This window comes from Notothenia rossii, assembly GCF_949606895.1.
Source record: "Notothenia rossii genome assembly, chromosome: 1".
In the NCBI taxonomy this organism is placed as follows: domain Eukaryota; kingdom Metazoa; phylum Chordata; class Actinopteri; order Perciformes; family Nototheniidae; genus Notothenia; species Notothenia rossii.
In genome coordinates this window covers 53,737,341-53,758,267 of record NC_136912.1, presented here as the reverse complement: position 1 = coordinate 53,758,267, position 20,927 = coordinate 53,737,341, and the positions used below count along the sequence as shown (strand labels likewise).

The following is a 20,927-nucleotide window of genomic DNA, read 5'->3' as shown; positions in this document are numbered from 1 at the left end:
GTCAGTTAGCTTAGCATAATCAGACTTATAAATAACTCTAAAACCCACAGTTTTCTCCATATATGCAGACAGCAGTTACAAAGATGAATCTGTTTAAACTCTAATCTGGGAAGTGATGGATTAAATGGAATTAAGTGCTTTTGCTCAAATCCAGACCTGTTAGCCTAGCTTAGCATGAAGACTGACAGCAGATGGAAACAGCTAGCCTGGCTCTGACCTTGCTAAAGACGGTCTTGACGTAGATGGGCAGGTCTCCATGTGGACTGCCGAATCCTCCAACGATGCTGAAGCCAAGTCCCTCAGATCCTTTCACCAGACTGATGCTGCGGGGCCATGGGGACCTGAGGAAGAGGGTGGGGGGCTCAGATACACTGGGGCACTACAGTATTGTGTGTGTGTGTGTGTGTGTGTGTGCTCACTCTGGCTCGGCTGTGTGTGCTGACAGAATGGAGCCGCTGGTCAGACTCTCCACCTGAGTGGCGATGGCGCTGATGTTAGTGTCTGCTACCACCTGAGACACACACACACACACACACACACACACACACACACACACACACACACACACACACACACACACACACACACACACACACACACACACACACACACACACACACACACACACACACACACACACACACACACACACACACACACACACACACACACACACACACACACACACACACACACACACACACACACAGTAAGAAAGATAGTGTGTCAGTTGTTTAAACTGAATTTAAGCGATTTCATCCAAAGTGGCTCTCCAGTGATTTTACAAGTTTAGAGCATCCTTCACAGCTTTACTATCCAGGAAACTATTAGGACATGTTTCAAAAGCATCTGTCCTTTATTAAAGGTCAGGTATTAAACTGTATTTCAACAATATATTATAGGTCTCAGATATAAAAAATATATGTCTGAAGTTTTCTGCTCAAAACACCAAACAGATTGTAGCATGCCATAAACCCCTCTGTTTCAGCCCTGTTCTAAAAGTGCTGAACACTGCGGAGGAGAGGCGTATCACATGACACAGACACACAGAGCGGCTGCGGGGTCCTTACAGTAGTTGGTTTGTTGCTAATGCCGTACGACCCAAAAATGACGTAAACTATGAACTTTTACGTCGCGTATGAACCGAAACCTTTTCGCCCGTTTTTTGAGCAGCGTTCACATACTTGGATCAGGACGGAAAGAGAGACAACCTTTTTTGCTGAAACTTTCTGATTGTCTGGGAGACATGTCATGCTTTTCTGGTTATTACCCGTCCCCTTGTGTGTTATGAAGGTTTTTATGCATGTAAACGGTCTGCAGAGTCACAAACCCTCAAAGTACACCCTGTAGGGAGTACAACTCTAACACAGAAAAGACCACCCCAAAACGCCTCGTTGGAGATTTCTAATGTTCTTCCTGGATATTGTGATGTCTGAACACCCAGTAGCCACGCCCAGAGCTATGACCAGGCTGATTGGTCCAAATTGACCAATCCACGGACTTCCTCATACACACACACTCAGTGCAGGCAGCTCTGCTGATTTCTCCTCCCTGTGCAGGCTGATAACAGACAGTTGGGATTGCGGCGAAATTCTCTCTGCATTCTCACAGCGTTTATCAACCTTTTTCTTACTCAATATCAAGCCACACTTATTGTTTTTACTTCGGCTGTGACTTTGTGTGTGCTCAGCTCAGCGCGATTCACAACGTCCCACCAATCAGAGCACACTGTGCTCACAGGGAGGGTGGGGGCTGGAGCTATTGGAGCTACAACGAGCCAAAGGCAGAGAGTGAAATTCAGTGAATACACATAGTTTACAGAGATGCAGTATGAGAAACCAATGTGAGTTTGAAAAATTACACAATATAAATCTATTCTAGTAGACCTCAACAATGGAATTATGATCAGTGGAAAATGGCCATGACATGTCTTCTTTAACTAGGGTTGGGTATCGTTTGAATTTCCACGATTCTGATTCCGATCCTACTTTTCGATTCCGGTTCTTAACGGTTCTCAATTCCGATTATTTGAGGGGTAAAATGCTTCAATCTGGTGCACTTTAAGCAGAATTACTAGACTAGAGGGGGTACAACTCTAAACACCCTTATGAAAAAGATCAGTTTACATTTTAATAATTAAATAAGTATGTGAACATAACCAATAACCTACCATAGCCAATAACAAATACATGTAACGTATTTTATTTTTGTTGTTCATTCATATCTTATTTTGCTATTTTATTTATGCATATTTTTTTATCTCTCCAGTTTAAAACGATATGTCTGGTTTACCGTCCTATAGTATACACAGGGTCGGCTACAGAACAAATCGAATGGGGGGGGGGGGCAATCATTTACCACGGGGGGCACACACATGCTGTAAAGTCTCTTGTCTCTCACACACACAGCACTGCACGCTTCATTAAGCCAAGTCTCTCTCTCACACACACACACACACACACACACACACACACACACACACACACACACACACACACACACACACACACACACACACACACACACACACACACACACACACACACACACACACACACACACACACACACACACACACACACACACACACACACACACACACACACACACACACACACACACACACACACACACACACACACACACACACACACACACACACACACACACACGAAAGTGTGTTATGTAGCACCCTCTGTTGTTGTTACCTATTTCCGCCAGCGGGTCACATTGACCCCACCCCTTTTCACATAAACATGACGTGTTGCTATAGCAACGCCTTTTGTCTACTGCGGTTACCACTACTGACTGTAGTGAAGGAGTGCGCTCCCGCTCGCCGGAGACTGCTCACGCAGCGCAGCAAACACCTGTGGGGCGATTGTAAAGTACGTTATGCTGGCCGGGGTGTCTAAATAATGCTCCCGGGCCAGCGGGCCATTTATAATGTCGAGCCCTGTTCATATGAACAGCTGAGACTCCACAGATCAGGTCAGAGGGCCTGGCGATCCACTAGCAAAACAAACATCCAGTAGGCTATTAACCTTACTGTTTTTACTAACAGTAACCAACTAATAATTTTCATATTTATTCCAAACTCACAATATATATATCCTTCCAGTAATAAAACGTAATGCACAATGCAATGGTACGGCACTGGTTAGAGGCATTCATGTAAAGCAGATCGCCAGAATCCAATACTGGTAAAAACGTTACAGAGATCAAATGTTTCCTTGTCTGAAAGGAGAAACCTAATTTTAAAACAACATTTTCAGTGTGTGACTTGAAAGATAAGTTCTGATCAATAATAAAACCTAGATATTTGTATTTAGTGACCCTTTCAATGTCAATGTCAGTCCCTTGAACAGTACAAATGTTGGGGAAAAAATAAGTTAACTTTTTGCTATTTGAAAATATAATGAGTTTGGATTTGTCTGCATTTAATACTGAGTTGAGTTGAGATAAATTAGATGGAATAACATCAAAGGCAGACTGGAAGAAATCAAGACTTTGCTCTATAGAAGAGGATGAACAATAAATAACAGTATCATCTGCATAAAAATGGAAAGCAGCCTTTGATAAATTATTACAGATTATTTACATATATGGTGAAATTATTGGTCGGGTTCCATCTACTTTCAGTGTGTAAAAGGAGTCTCCTATTTCCTCCACGATAGCCTCAGTCACCACATTGCTGAGTGTACTTATGAGTTCATTTAGCATTTCGTGACAAGTGTAAGTGGTGTTTCGAGGGATTGATTTCACTACATCAGCCAATTTGGGGTCTTCTTTTATCGTATAGTCCAGCAGGGAGAGGAAAAGGCCACTGCCCCCCTCTGACATGTTATCAAAAGCCTCTATCTTCCCTCGTAAAGACAGCTGGTTTTCCACCAGAAATCAATAAGAGAGGAGATATAATACCTGTTTTTTCGTAGTTGGTCTGCGTTAACAAGTGTAGAAATCTCCTTTCCAGTGCTGGCACGCCTCTCTCGCTCCTTCCACATTGCATAGCAAGAGAGATGCTCCTTTGAATTTGCATGTTTCTGAAAACCCTTGTCTCTCTCCATCGCATTTTTCCAGTTACGGAAGCCAACAGACATAAATGCATCCATTCTCCGGGTTTTGCTAGACTGCCGACAGCAGAAACAAAATGCAGCATCGGCCTTCCTTGACACTGTATTCAAGCCAGTCTCGGTTGTGATACCAAGCAGAGACAAACGAACGCCTCCTGCCAGTGAGGATGCTGTAAGGGTACTGTTTTAAGAAGATTTGTTTGGGCTGATCAGTTCCAAGATCATCTATGGGTTGTTGAATTCCAGCGCTAGCGTTAGCTGCAGCAGGTGGATGGGCTTGGCTAGCAGGTTGGCTGGTCGAAGAGCACGGCTCCAGCTCTTCAGAGGTGGTGCCGCCGGCGATGCTGGAGATGGGTGCATTATTCCCTTCGTTTTCAGGAGGTGGAGGAGGCCGTGTAGCAGCTGCACCTTGCAGCCATTTACGTATATCCATTACTTTATTACTGTCCGACAGTCCGAGCATTAGCTTCGTCTCACTGACTTGCTAATTATGCGCGCATTTTTTGAATTAATAACAACAAATCAAAGGCCGGGGTCATTGGTCAAGAAACACACCAATCACCAGTGAGCACACCTCAGGCTGTGTTTTTTTATTTATATTCTTTATTTCTGATTTATTTCACACAAAAAGATTTAGTGGAAACGTTTTCACTTATAATATGATAAAAAAATTAATTAAAAAAAACGGCAAAGTGGCAGGGCTTGCCTGGCCTGGCAGGGGGGGCACAGTGACTCATTTGGGGAGGCATGGCCCGCGAGTGCCCACCCATGACGCCGACCCTGAGTATACATTGGAATGATTTCAAACCTGTTTTATCCCAATAATTATAAAGGAGTGCCTTGGAAATATGTGTTTACATAAATTGTGATCAAAATGTTTGAGACCCACTGAGATAACGTAGACTAAAGTGAACTATCTAAACACTCAGTCCTTTACCTCACTGAGCTGTAGTTATCAGCCTCTCAGTCTGACTGGAGAGGACTCTCCCTCCACATTATTGTACAGTAGAAACGTCGTCTTCTTTTATCCGTTAGAGCAGCTAGCACCAGATGCTAATAACAACAGAGCTGGTACCGATGCACCCTCCCTTTCTCCCCGTTTCTCCCTCGCTCGCACTTTGGCTGTGAGCTGCGGGTGCCAGATAAGCCAACATCCCCCATTTTCATCACTTACAGCGCCCATCGTACAGGGCAAATGAAAAGTGTGACCGGGATGAAAAGGGTGTTACATTTACTTAAAGTCCATGTAATGTCCAAAATAAATGTTATTCTGTGTTAATAAATCGCTTCATCACTTTCCACTGTTTCATTTGACATATCAACATCAATGATTCTTTCCATAAATACCCCCCAAATAACATGAAATGTGTGCCACTTTCCCGTGTTATTCCGCTCCGGTAGCGAAAAGCTTGCCAGCCATTAACCCAGCTGTGTGACGTCACACGTGGCAAACACCAGCCTCGTCTGGATTGTTTGTTTTGTATCCTTCCGCTATTTTCGCTCAACATATGTGTAACCGGACCTCGCTAAACTTTTTTTATCTAACAATTCATGATGGGGAAGCGATGTGTAGTTGTGAGCTGTGAATGTTTCCTGATTGCTATAAACATTGATCATGGGTGCTGGAAGATTGTGCACAAAACTTGGGTCAGAATTAAGTTACTACAGGTGTTATGCCAGCTTGAGCTAAATGTCACCAGAGTACAGTGAACTTGCCTAGTGACTGAAATATATAAAAGTTGAAGTGAAATAAGTAAGGCCAAAAATGAATTACGTCTGAATATCTTTATTATTTTTACCACTTTTAATTATTTGTGGGCTCGCACATATACCAAAATAGACTAATGTACACTGCAATAAAGATCAAATGTTACAAGTGAAAAATTAACAAAAGAACCCTTTTTTATTTATCAAACAGTAAATTAATACAATCTTACAAATTTGTGATTTGGAAAATGTTGTTATATTTACATGTTTCTTTGGAAAAATAATATTGTAAATGATGTACTTTGTAAATTATTTACATCATGCGAAACCATTTTAACCAGTTCAGCTGCATGACTTATGTCAAATTACAGATTTGGCCATTGAAATCCCTGATAGCGGCCTCCCGGTTCAGGGTAAGTCTTCCGTATCTCGGTTACAGCACATGCAGGCAGCGGGACTCTGATTTTTGGGCCGAGTACACCCCAGCACCAACGTACAAACTGTCGATAAGCTGTATATCGATACTTCCTAATGAAAAAAAAGTATACAGATTATAAATATATTTGGAGAAAAATAAAATGTTATGTAGTACTATTATGTAGCAATGGTTACAAATTGGCTTATAACATGATATTTGTATTTTACTTGTACAAAATAAATATGAGGTTATACATGACTGCTTGACAGAATCATAGACCTCTTATATATTTCCTCACATGTGTAGTTGTTTCTTTTCCCAAGCATACATTGAATTTGCATACACAGAAAAAATAAAAGCCAAGCTGTTTTTGACTGCTTGAAAGAGTTTAATGGTATCTTTAAAAGTGTACCATATCTGTAGCGACTAAAAGTATTATATGAAAGCAAAGCTGCAATAGGCAGTTGGGTCAATCAATATTTACTTACTGGTGTAGTGGGCCATCAACTGCTCTGTGTTGTTGTTTGTATTGAAGATACGCTATTTTCAGTGTCCAAACACTGAGACAGCCTTCTCTAAAGCCTGGGTTGCTAATAATGCACCTTGGTTTCTCGTCGGTGTCTTCTATCTGGCAGAGTCCTGCACGGGTCTGATTTTCAAGACCCGCTCCCGCCCCGCACCCGTGACGTGCAGTTCCGAACCCGCCCCGCTACCCGCACATATTGCCAATTAGTTCCGCAACCCGACCCGACCCGCCGGCACATGATCCGCAACCCGACCCGAACCCGCATATATATAAGCAGTGACAACGTGCAATTATTAACACACGCAGTTGCATATTTGGCTCAAAAAGCCTGGGATGTTGTTTATTTTCTCCATCTAGGATGACACCAAAAGCCTCCCAGACGTTGGATTTCGCTCTTGAGGAAGAGTTATTGAAAATGCTGTATTCTCCGCTATAGAGAGCTTCACCTCAGCCATTCAGAATGTGGTGCGCTCAGCAGCAGATAGATGCACTGCAGAGGTTATGATTATGCTCGGTCCCGCGGAGGAGAGGTCTGAGGATTTAAACATTAAACTAAATTATTATTGTTTAAATATATTTATTATGCAACACCCGCAACCGGACCCGCATCATCTTTGTTTTACCCAGAAGCGAACCCGGAAAAAAGCGTTTGAAAAAATACCACCCGCAAATCACCTTTTTTGCGGGTCACCCGTCGGGTACCCGCGGATACCCGACCCGATGCAGGACTCTGCTATCTGGTCAGTAGGTTGCAAACTGTCTATTTGTTCCATCACCTGCCAGATCTCTCTGCAGCATACACATTCATCTGCAGTGGGCATGCTTTCACAGCATTGACATGTACACCTGAATATTGTACATAACATTAAAAAACAAAACAATATCTGCCGGACGTGTGAGGAACAGATGACAAATTAAGATCGACATTTAGTGCAGGTCAAATTAAATAAAACAGAATTTACCATTCAGTATTGCCGACTCGAGTCTCGCCGGCTGCGGAATCCGCTTCTCTTTCACAAGTTTCTGCCTCGTTGTTCGATTGCTGGGCAGGAGGCTCGTACTGATAAGGCAAGATGCCTTGAAGTGAAAGGCTAGCTGGTTCACTCTACTTCTGTAACTGAATCCAGATAACCCTCCGAATCTGAGCTTGAATGATCGCTGTCGCTGTCGCTGTCTGAAGTTATCGCGTTGCTTGCCATTTGGACTGATTTGATCAAATGGCAATGTTTGCCACGTGTGACGTCACCGCTCGTTCGGGAGTGATCGGGGGCGTACTCGGCAAACTTCGGAACCAACATCGGTTTTTAACGTATATGTCATTTAATTATGACGAAACTTTAAACATTTTTATTTATTTTTATTCTGGTGATATCTAAACTACATGTTAAAAAACACCTGTGTTAGATGCATTACATGGCCTTTAATTATGAATGTTGTTACATCAAGGCCGAAAATTAGGATGAGCAACAACGGTCAAAACATTTTTTTTTTCTCCCAGAGCTGTCAGCGCAGCGCCTCCACAGATCTGGCGCCCTAGGCGAACATCTATAACGCCAGTGCGACGGGCCGGCCCTGGGTTGCGTTCCGATAATCCAAAAATCAGCTCCTAAATTCTAACCCTATCTCCTATTCCTTGACCTCTGAGTGAAACGTCACGGGGTTAAGGGATAGTGGATAGGAGAATTCAAAAGGATTTAGGAGAAGAGACTGCGGTGCTTTAGAGAATCCGAATGCACTTTCACTACCCGACGTGTTTATGATGCGCCAGCGGACGTCATTTTGTGCATCTGCTGCTGTGGGAAAACTATGGAAACTACAGTGTTCTATACAACGGACTACAACATGGATGTTTAATAAGAACGAGGGACTACTGTAAACTCATCTAGAGACTCTGCACCGTGCTCTGATGCTGTTGCTTTATGCTTTATGAACAACAGAGAAACATATTCTTCATGACCAAAGTTGTAATTTAAATAAAAAATGAAAGTGAAACTTATGCTCGTCACCCTCTCCCACCGGTCCACATTAATACAAATGATCCCAATACGTATGATTGTATGAACTATGAAAAGATCTTAAAATCAATACAAATGTATTTATTATAAACGTTAGTCTTTAACACCTATCACTGTGTATATCACCATTCAAACATCTTTTAAAAGTTGAACAAACCCAACACAGCTCAGTGAAATGTTGACTTTATTTGATCATTTCAGTAAAAACTAACGTTCATATTTCTCTTTTTGATTATAATACTGATGAACGTTCAAAACAAAGCATTTTGGCAACTTACCACATACGTTTAAAAAGCTTAATAAGCACCGTAACTTTCATGATATAATTTCTCCGTCATAATCGTTTGTGTCCGTGAACGGCCGACTGTTGTGTGACGTCAAATGCTGCGGCTGCAAGGCATTGTGGGGCAGCATTTTCTCCTCTCCTTTCGGTAAGGGAGGTCCAGTGGTTCCTAAGCTAAAGGAGGTTATAAAGGAAGTTTGAAACCTCCTTTCCTTTCATTTGGAGAATTGGAACGGCACTTAACATGGCTGCCACTGACGTACTTCCGGGTCATTGCACTTGGTTAGGAAGGTTCCTAAGCTAAATGGACTATTGGAACGCAACCCTGGTCTCAGGTTACGCTGTAGGAAGTGTAGGTACAACTACATTTCCCGCCCCGCTGCAGTCATACAGTAGGCTACGGAGAGCGGCGAGAAACATTTCCTCAGGCATCGAAAAGCGGAACCGAAATTCACATTTCTAAATGGTGTTGTTGGAATCGAAATATTGGTACCCAACCCTACCTTTAACGCACAGTGGAGACATACATATGTATTCAATACATTCAAAAGTGCATTTTTCACAATAGGGTACCTTTAAAGTTTATTTACAGCAGTGCTGCTTTGTGTTTGTTTTTAGATTAAGTGTAAAGTAGGACCACACAATGAGGTTGGTGTAACACCGGCAGTGATACCTTCAGGCTGATTTTTCCGTAGCTGTTCTTCAGCATGGTGACGGCCTCGCTGTGCGACAGACCGTCCACAGACTGACTGTTAATACTGACGATCCTGTCCCCCACCTGAGCACACACACACATACGGGCTTTCTTATTTTATATGGGGTATTATTGTGTTTCATTGATACAAAAAGAACAAATCCTAACACACAGCCAAAATGATCTTAGTCTACCTTTAGTTTGTGCGTTTTGGCAGCGACACCGTTGGCCTGAATCATGGCGATGAAGATGGGTATGTCACCCAGCGGGCTTCCCTTCCCCCCAGCTATGCTCACCCCGAGAGAGTGACTGACAGTCTGAGGGGTGAGAGTGAGAGGAAACGTCGACATAATTGTAAAGACTTGCTTCAGATGACGAGTGCTAATCTCCCCTCAATGATTTCAGCTTCCTCAGGAAGTGCCGGTGTTACACCATCATCTCTAACCCATCACATTCTGTATCATGCTTTCACTCTGTTGGAGCAGACACCTTTGGGTCAGTTTGTTGGTTGGTTGGTCAGAATGCTTTAATAAACAAATGAGACCTATATACAGTACATGTTGATGTTACTTTCGTTATATGAGCAAAAAAACTGGCTTTTCAATCAAAGAAGGAGGTAGGGGCACGTGTAGGAGAGTGGTCGTTTGTGCATATCGTTCCAGGTTAGGCTGACGGATTGGATATCCGATGGGTCAGGTGGATGTTTGTTTTAAACACCCTCACCACTGCATCATTGCTTTAATATATAAGAATGTGCATGTTTCAATATATTTGGTGTAATAGAAGCCTAATTGTTTATTTTCTGCAGCTTTGAGACTTGTGCAAATTATATAAATATATCAGGTTGGCTTTGAGTCTGTTGTTATAATTTCAGTACAAAAACGTTGCTTAACAATGATTTATTTAGTGCAAAAAGCTTTCTAATGTTTATTTATATTTCTGCTACTGTAGTTGGTAGAAGGCCTTCGGTGCAGGGTGGCCGATGTAATTAATCCGCATTTTTAATTGGCAATAAAAATGTTTTTATCATACTTTCTCACAAGCATTATTTCCACAGGTAGGTAGACTGTTAAACATTGTGCCATCATAGAATTTGGACAGGGTCACATATTTGCAGTAGACCTGATAAACATAGATGTTGGATACACTATAATATCTAATAGGACAAACCAGGTGATCTGTCTGTAGAACACAAACACCTCATCTGACCATATTTGGTCTTCCTCAGGAAGCTGAACTCCGTCCAGACATCATGTGAGCGTTCAGACACCACTTCCTTCAAAAACAGTTACTCTTTCATGAGATGCTGTTAACAATCAGAAGTTATCCAGCAAAAATAAGTGTTTACATGTCAGCACATCGCAGGATTATGAGTCCCTCTCTCAGGTTTATACCCGCCATATACAAATATACACTTTAACCTCCATCAAGAACTCAATTTCTTCCATTGACAATGTACTTTTTAATTGTTATACTTATATTTTTGTTATTCTTATAATTGACTTGTCTGTGTATAGTTAGTGGAAGTGTACAGTATGCCTGCAATTTGTGTAATACTTTTTTATTTACCCGTGTGATCTCCACTGTTCGGATACCAGCATCTACCCCTACACAAACACACAGAAAGGAAAAAATAACAGTGAGTGTCTGCATCAATATCACACCATCATATTATATCATACAAACATCATATAATTACATTATTTACGATTCCATGAAAACCTGATTAAAGCTATCGCAAAACTTTAAAGTAACTTAAAATCCTGTTAAAATACTTTAGCTAAATTCTTTTACCCCATAAGAGACATGTGAACGTGGCATAAATCCACTCCTTTATGTAACCCTTCACATGACATTGACATTGTTTACTTTACATTTAAGTAAACCCAAAGACATCATTTATCACCGTACATATTTTTTTTAACGCTGGCCTATAAACTGTTTACAGATACTGAATAATTCAGTCATTTCAAAGTATACACAAGATTGAGGATTTTTTTTATTAGAATTGATAACTTAAAGGCCCTTAATCTTTTTATTTTTGTGAGAATTCAGGCTTTGATGCTGCTTGAGAAAGTTCAGTTAAAAAAAACGTTATCCACTCCCAACATGCAGGAAATGTTATGTATTTTTTCATGTATCCTAATAACTCCGCTCTCTACCTGTGTTGTTAGAGGAGGAAGTGATGTCACTGGTGGTCTCCATGTTGTTGTTAAGGGGCAATAAGCCAGTGGGGGTCATTGTCGGGGGGTCAGAGTTCACAGGGTCAGGTGATGTTGAGGTATGTGTGAGGGGTGGAGCCACAATGCCTGAGCTGTTCCCACTCACGTGACTCATCTGGAACAAAGACAGATTATACAAAAGATGATATTTCTTGCTTCTGTTATCAGCTGTTTACAAATCAACAGGCTGTCTCTTAAATCATGTTTGCACACACTGCTTAGTAGCACCTTGAATAATGGTTCAACTTTAAGAGAGAATAAATGTGCACCATTTAACACTTGCTTTAATTATTCTATTCATATAAAACACCGAACTATATATACAGTGCAAGCACACACACACACACACACACACACACACACACACACACACACACACACACACACACACACACACACACACACACACACACACACACACACACACACACACACACACACACACACACACACACACACACACACACACACACACACACACACACACACACACACACACACACACACACACACACACACACACACACACACACACACACACACACACACACACACACCTGGCTTCCTTGTGAGTTGCGTCTGGAGGTGATCCAGGATGCAGCTTTGAGTCGTCCGAGCTCCAACAGGACCAGACCTCGAGCACACTGCAGGACACAATAATACACATTCCAAAGTACAAATATGTGACCATCAATCTCCACAGCCCAGAGACCTTTTCTGTTTTCTGTCTGTTCTACACTTCCATAGATCAAGTTAAGGCAAAAATGCAAAGAAAATTATAAAAAGAACACATGAGCCCTTGAAAGCAATCAACAATTGTATGTGTGTATGTATGTTTACGTGTATGTTACCTTCAGTATTGCAGCGACAGTTTCCTGGGAGGCATGTCTTGTGTCTTCTCCGTTGACTGACATGATCTGATCTCCCTGCATCAGACGACCGTCCAGCTTAGCGGCGCCCCCTCTGACCACCTCAGAGATAAACACACCACTGCCACTCCTTGCACATCCACACACAGTCGTTAAGTCTCTAAAATATGATTGGTACGCAAGGATATAACATTTCTATTAGTGGTGCAGCCTTAACTTTAAAGGTCACCTATTAGGCAAAATCCATTTTCATGTCTTTTATAAATAAACATGTGTCCCCTCTGTGGAAAGAGATTCTGTAAAAACCCCAAAAATATTTGCTTACTTTTTGTCCTGAACCATTTAAATAAAAACCTGTCTGAAAATAAGCTAATCAGATTTTGGCCACTTAATTATGTCATAGCGATAAGCCAATCAGCAACCAAGGTAGCACCTTTGTGTTATTTTTAACCAAATCTCTCAGAGGGGCGTGGTGAGTGGCTCCTTATTTTCATCTAAAGTAACAGACAGAGAATCAGCACTTTTGAAACGGCTGAAACAGAGGGCATTATGGGATGCTACAATGGGTGATCTGTTTGGTATTTTGAGCCAAACACTTAGACAGTATAATAGGGGACCTTTAATACATTTAGTTTGACATTTTAACCAACAACAGCAGTAACACACACTGAGGGTCTGCAGTGGAATGTGTGAGAAGTGATCAAGAGTGTTAGTTTTCAGCGGACCTCTTCCCAACGATGCTGAGTCCCAGCCCCCGGCCGCTCCTCTTCTGCAGTTCCACCTTGAAGACGTCCAAGTTCTCCTCGTCTCTGTACTGCGCCTCGTCCCTCAGCACCGTCAGTCGGACCGTCGCCCGCGTCTGTCTCAGGGCGGCGATGGCCTCCTCGTGAGACGCCCCGCGCAGGTCCACCCCGTTCACCTACAATTCAACAAACTTAAATAAATTCCTACGTTTTGTGCAGCTTCAACAAAAAGAATAACCATAATCTGATAGATGAAGGGTTTCAGTATGGGCTCAGAACAGTCTCATAATACACACATGCACACAGAAGGATTTCTATCTATAGCCAATCAGATGTCTCCTCCATTCTAAGACAATCACATGAGCATGCCGCCACGAGGGTATGATTTATTGCGTTCATGACGTAGCGCTTCATGTGCATGTTGCGCAGTCCGGAGCTGACAGGTCCATGGAGCCTGCCTGCAGGCGCTAATCTCAGGACACCTCCAATCTCAGGACATTGCCACTTTCCGAACAGGAAATGCACGCAAATACAAGCCTTTATATTATTAAGGTACAGCCACTTTCCGAACCATTGATGAATGCTTGTGTACAAAAAACGGCAGGCAAAACCGTTTTAAATGTGTGTTTCCTGTATGGCGAATACAGCTTTATTTATGTCTGTATGAATTTGTTGTGAGTGTGGAGGGAGCAGCTACAGGTTAGCTTAACCTAATCGATCAGTGGCCTGTACTACGAAGTCAGTTCTACAGTCCCTGGATATCTCTGAGTTATCTTGGTTAACAATCCCTAACAAGCGAGATCCCACTAAGCGGTCCTACGACCATACTTGCCAACCTTGAGACCTCAGAAATTGGCAGCATTTCAAGCTGTTAGAACTGTTAGCGCCGGAGCCTCGCAGCGGGGAAACAGACTTTTAAAGATGAAAAGAACATCTACATATGCTTATTGTAGTTTTAAGTGCAATGCATTGCTGCCTGTTGCACCATCCTTGATGGAGCATACTGTATGTGTGGGCTGGACCTGTATTTTACAGGAAAGCAGTGAGCAGAGGGTAGAGTTGTCCATTTTTGTTCTGTTTTCTGTGACTATCTTCCTCACCATGCTGAACACCCTCTCAGACTTTCAGTTGCACGCGTTACTAAAGAGATGTGCTACCATGGAAACCAAACAATGCTGTAGCTGTATTAAAGTCGAAGTGGAAACAGTCGTGAGTAAATCAGATTTTGTCAGAAATCGGGAGAAATGCGGAAGAAATATGACCCCGGGAGGAAACCAGGAGAGGGCGATAAAATCGGGAGGGTTGGCAAGCATAGGCGGAGTTTGACATTTGCGTTTAGGGGGGCAAACCTTTTTTACTGACGTCAGTACACTGTCCCAACTATTGCATGGGGTGCTACGGATACAGTAGCAATAAAGCCAGCGTTCACCGCACGAGAGAATAGGCTTGTTTGAGACGAGCTGCGGCTCACCTCGAAGGTAGACGAGAATAGGCGATAGCAGCCGGGGGAGGTCTCAAAAAGCTCGCCTGAATCCGGACAGCTCGGAGTCGGCTTGACTCGTTTGCATTTATAAAGAATGCACAAATGTGTTTTGTCGTTAATGTCAGATATGTACTAGGTAAATAAATGTGTTCCTGTTCAAGATTAGATTCAACTTTATTGTTATTGCACATATTACACATACTGAGACAACGAAATGCAGTTTAGCTTCTAATCAGGAGTGCAACAAGCAGTAAAGTGAAAAGTAATGTACACAATCTTTTTTTTGTGACCAACTTTTTTTTTTTTTTTCGCCCTCACAAAAGGGACTTATATACACAGATACAAATTATATAGACAATATAGACAATACAAAAAGAAAAAGAAAAGACAAAGAAAGAAAGAATATAGGGAATCCCTTTCCCATGCCACCCGTCCCTCCCCCTTCCCACCCATCTTGCCATTTCACAGAAAATCCTACCTGATGTTTGTTAGCAATCGTCTGGGTTCATCTATCTATTCTATTATATATATTATTTATGTTATTGCAAAACAATTTATCCACATAAAATACATTCATACCTTTTTTTCCACATAACATTTCATCTGTTTAAGCCAGTGGTTCCCAAACTTTTTCAGTCGGGCCCCCCTTGGGTAATTGGAAATATGTTCGGGACCCCCCCCAACCCGGTTCCCGTCTATATTGGTAGGATTAATTGTATATTGTTGTAAAAAACATTACATTTTCTCTGCTAATAATAAGAAGATACAAAGATCCAACTAATTTTATATTTTATTATGGATTACACATGAACAAAAGTGCTTGTAATAGATACTGTGAATTAATTTGGCCTAATTCAAACTGGTTGGACTTCTTCCCTGAGTAGTAGATTTTTTAATTCAAATTTCTTTAATAAAAATATATTAATTAACTACTATTTCTACTGCAGGTTGCAAACGATCACATCACTTTACCATTCCTATTCCACACATAGCTTATCAATGACTTCTGTGTGCTTGCTTTCCCTCGCAGATCTTCTCAAACCGGGGCTGTTGTTTTGAGACTGCCACTCTCATTTCATTCTCAATGATCAGCTTTGATCTGTATTTTGTTTTGATGGCAGCAACACCAGAAAAGCCTATCTCACACAATTAGGATGTTGCAAAAGGCAGCATTATGCCCACAGCTCTCTGACCAATGAGATATTTTCGAGCAGTGCTTGATTACAATTGAATAATAATACATTTGATTTATATAGCACACTTTAAAAACAACGTAATCTCAAGGTGCTTCACAAAGCTAAAAGGAGAAAATAATAAAATTAAAAAATCTTCCTGAGCCCCCCCTGCAGTACCTCCGCGACCCACCAGGGCTCGTGCCCCACAGTTTAAACTGAATTGAGATGAACTCCTATTAATCTACAATTGCACCAAGGTGTGCGTATATGTACAATCATCATTTACATGAATGATATTACCCGATCAGCAGCTCTTTGAATAGCCTCTAATGTTTCCCCCTTAGCCTTATTAGCAGCAGCGATTGACAGCTCTGAGAATAGTAGGTCATGGAAGGATGATATCCATTGCTTAATAAATAAAGTATGTGGGGGTTTCCATCGTATTACAATTATTTTTTTGGCTGCTGTTAGACCAGCGAAAAGCACCCTTTTCTGATGATTATAGGTCAAGAGAAGAATCATCATTCAACAATACAATATTTGGGAGACAGGGTATGTGAACTCCAATAATCTCAGATACAATGTCAATAACCTGTTTCCAGAACGTTCTTACTGCAGTACATTCACAAACCATGTGTACATATGTGCCGATGGTCTTTTGGTTACAGAGAAGGCACATGGGGCTTGGAATCATCCTTAATTGACAACATTTTCTGGTTGACAGGTAATATCTGTGTATCATTTTATACTGTATCAATTGGTGATTGTGGTTACGCGATGTTAAGGAGACATTATTCCATATTCTCTTCCAATCAATAGTCTGCGTATCATTTTTTAGATCTGCGTTCCATACTGCAGAGATGTCAATATATTTGGTTAATTTATCTTGCAGCTTTTTATATACGTATGTATATATGAAGTATTGCCGCTCACACTGTTTGGACTTAATATGACCTTAACTAATTGATGTGTTGGCAGAGGTTGATTCCAAGGAACTCCATATGTGCGCATGGCAGTACGTAGTTGCAAATAGAAAAAGAAAGAAGAGCCAGGCACATTATACGTGTCTTTCAATTCTTGGAAGGACATCAAGCCGTTGTTGTTGGTTATGTCAGAAAGATAATGTATTCCTCGAGTTTGCCATTGTGGGAATTGGATATCTTTTTTCCAATATGTAGTAAGAGGTTATGAAAAATGGGTATGATACTATGCCAATCTACAGACCGATTTCACAATTTCTCTACATGTTTCCACACTTTCACGGCTTGCCCAATAATTGGTCCAAATGTTTGCATACAGTCATCTGGCAGAAAATAAGACATCACCAAGTTTAAGAGGATAGACCAGGGGTCTGCAACCTTTTTGACCTAAAGAGCCATTTTGCCCCTTTTTCCCCAAATATTTTTTGACTGCAGCCGCAAAACCTATTTTATAGCTTGATAGCTTATAAAGTTGTATTTATTGTTATATCAGACAAAAACTACAGTTTTTTTTGCATGTATTAGGCTATTTATTACATTATATAAAACTGTTAACCTCTAATAAGAAACAAATAACTCCTATAAGGAGAATTAAAAATAATACACAGGCCTACTTTAAAATAAATTAAACAACACTTGGGGAGTCCTCTACACATTTGAAGGAAAAAATATATAATTAAAATGGGCCCACTTTGAAATAAATAAAACATATACAGTTGCAAGGAAAAAAGTATCTGAACCCTTTGGAACTACCTGGATTTCTGCATAAATTGGTCATAAAATGTGTTCTGATCTTCATCTAAGTCACAACAATATACAAACACAGTCTGCATAAGCTAAAACCACACAAACAATTATATGTTTTCATGTTTTTATTGAACACACCATGAAAACATTCACAGTGCAGGGTGGAAAAAGTATGTGAACCCTTGGATTTAATAACTGGTTGACCCTCCATTGGCAGCAATAACCTCAACCAAACGTTTCCTATAGTTGCATATCAGACCTGCACAACGGTCAGGAGGAATTTTGGACCATTCCTCTTTACAAAACTGTTTCAGTTCAGCAATATTCTTGGGATGTCTGGTGTGAATCGCTCTCTTGAGGTCATGCCACAGCATCTCAATTGGGTTGAGGTCAGGACTCTGACTGGGCCACTCCAGAAGGCCTATTTTCTTCTGTTGAAGCCATTCTGTTGTTGATTTACTTCTGTGCTTTGGGTCGTTGTCCTGTTGCATCACCTATCTTCTGTTGAGCTTCAATTGGTGGACAGATGGCCTTAAGTTCTCCAGCAAAATGTCTTGATAAACTTGAGAATTCATTTTTCCGTCGATGATGGCAATCTGTCCAGGCCCTGAGGCAGCAAAGCAGCCCCAAACCATGATGCTCCCTCCACCATACTTCACAGTTGGGATGAGGTTTTGATGTTGGTGTGCTGTGCCTTTTTTTTTTTCCACACATAGTGTTGTGTGTTCCTTCCAAACAACTCAACTTTAGTTTAATCTGTCCACAGAATATTGAACATCCAGGTGCTCTTTTGCAAACTTCAAACGTGTAGCAATATTTTTTCTGGACAGCAGTGGCTTCCTCCGACCAACTTATGCAGAAATCCAGGTAATTCCAAAGGGTTCACATACTTTTTCTTGCAACTGTAGCTGCACCCTAAAAATAGTTAGGTATGGTAGGTAAGAATGGAGAAACCAGCTCGAGTGCGCTAGAATTTGAAAGTACACAACCGGAAAAAATCTGCGTCTTCCTTCAGACTTCCTTACAGAGCCCTTCCTCCAACACACACGAACGCGCACATGACCAATGAGGGCACGAGATAAGTTTGTGCACAGATGGAAGGCTGACAGGCAGGTAGGCCATCCAGTTATTTTAGCCGGGCCGGCTCAGATGATTGGTCGTGCTTTTTGCAACGCTACGGCTTCCACAGATTAATTTTTTTATGTATTTATTGTCAAAGCATTTAATATATTCATTGCTATAGGGACGTTAAGAGCATTCCATGGAATATAACAAAAAGTGTTTTCTGAAATAAATGACATACCCCATTGAATTATGACTGAAGATCGTCAGCTGTCTTCCTCTTCCGTTTTTCTCCTCGATACGTAAAGGCTGCAGCACCTTTAACAACTTCTCTCTACAGATCAAACATACCGGTAAACCAGCATCGTTTGCTATGAAAGCATACAACTCTGTCCACGCAGAATTAAATCCTGTGTTCCTCCGGTACTTTTCTTTTCTTTGATTTATCCATAGTTCGCTCATGGAGCCGGGGGTCAGGTTATTCGCCTGGCGCTAGTAGCAGGATGTGACGCTAGTAGCTGGATGTGACGCATATTTTAGTTGACCTAATTAAAACCGTTTTGTTTTTTATTTATGTGTCACAGTATCACCTCAAAATACAAGATATGAAACATTTTCAACCATGCAACAAAATATAAATAGTCCTACAAATACTTTAATTTGATTTCCTTCTTATTTTTGTCTAAGCTCAAGGGAGCCAGAGTAGAGGGCTTCAAGGGCCGCGGGTTGCAGACCCCTGGGATAGACTATAATTCTTTCAATTTTAATCCAAGGTACATTGGTGCTTTCATCAATCCAGTTTTTCAAGGCTCGAAGCGTGAAGGAATAATAATAGAGCTTGTGATTGGGAACATTAAGGCCTCCACTGTTTTTGTCATATTGTAGAACTTTGTATCTGATTCTTGGGTATTGGTTTTTCCAAACATATTTTGAAATCTTATTCTGAAGTTTGCCCCAAAAACCGTCTGGTGGAGATAAAGGTAACATACTAGCTAAGACATTGACTCTTGGTAGAACATTCATCTTTATGATTGACATTTGTCCTGCTAAAGAAATTGTTATATTAATCCACTTTTTTAGGTCATCTTTATACATTAACTTGTATACATTATTTTGTAGTTCTTTGCTACTATTGTGTCTAATGAGGCATATATATCAATTCCTAAATACTTAAAGTGTTGGACGATCTGCAATTCCGTATTTAAGTTTAGTTCAACCATCGCACTATTGAGGGGTAAAGGACATGATTTATTCAAATTGATCTTGTAACCAGATATTGAACTAAATTGGGTAAAAATATTTAACAGCTTAGGAAGCGTAGTTGGTACCTCGTCCAAGTACAGTAGTAGATTATCCGCATATAACTATGTTTTATGGTATGTGTCTTTTACAACTCTATGTTTTACTTCTTTGGATAGTCTTATTTTCTGTGCAAGCGGTTCTAGAGAAATTGCAAACAGAAGCGCGGAGACAGGGCAGCCTTGCCGTGTGCCACGTAGAATTGGAAATCTAGGTGACCACTGATTGCCTGTCAGAACCATAGCACTTGGATTAATATATAGGATCTTCAACATAATCATACATTTTGCCCCAAACCCCATTCTTTGCATTGTATGCCACAAAAATGGCCATTCTAGCTTGTCAAAAGCTTTTTCAGCATCAACTGATAATACGGCGCAAGGCGGTGTTATGTCTGCTGCAAAATGAATAACATGCTGTAGTCTCCTGATATTGTCTGAAGAGAATCGGTTTTTCATAAAGCCTGTTTGGTCATAATGAACTAATGTTGGAAGGACTTTCTCCAATCGTCGAGCTATTACTTAGGCATAAAGTTTGATTTCTGAATTTATAAGTGATATTGATCTAAAACTTGTGCATCAATTTGGGTCTTTCCCCTTCTTGTGTATGAGAGAAATTATAGCTGTATTGATAT

General features: G+C 41.1%; 1 protein-coding gene across 1 annotated transcript in view; it reads right to left on the bottom strand.

Moving 5' to 3' along the window:
• The window catches only part of patj (PATJ crumbs cell polarity complex component), a gene marked incomplete at its 5' end in the record, with an annotated part of 309,724 nt that overhangs the window by 3,303 nt on the left and 285,494 nt on the right, over positions 1 to 20,927 (bottom strand). The window contains 9 exons of the mRNA XM_079649893.1: positions 218 to 341; positions 420 to 511; positions 9,693 to 9,797; positions 9,908 to 10,030; positions 11,283 to 11,320; positions 11,876 to 12,050; positions 12,493 to 12,579; positions 12,787 to 12,964; positions 13,530 to 13,723. Coding sequence (XP_079506019.1) covers positions 218 to 341; positions 420 to 511; positions 9,693 to 9,797; positions 9,908 to 10,030; positions 11,283 to 11,320; positions 11,876 to 12,050; positions 12,493 to 12,579; positions 12,787 to 12,964; positions 13,530 to 13,723 — 1,116 coding nt within the window. The remainder of the gene's footprint in view (positions 1 to 217; positions 342 to 419; positions 512 to 9,692; positions 9,798 to 9,907; positions 10,031 to 11,282; positions 11,321 to 11,875; positions 12,051 to 12,492; positions 12,580 to 12,786; positions 12,965 to 13,529; positions 13,724 to 20,927) is intronic.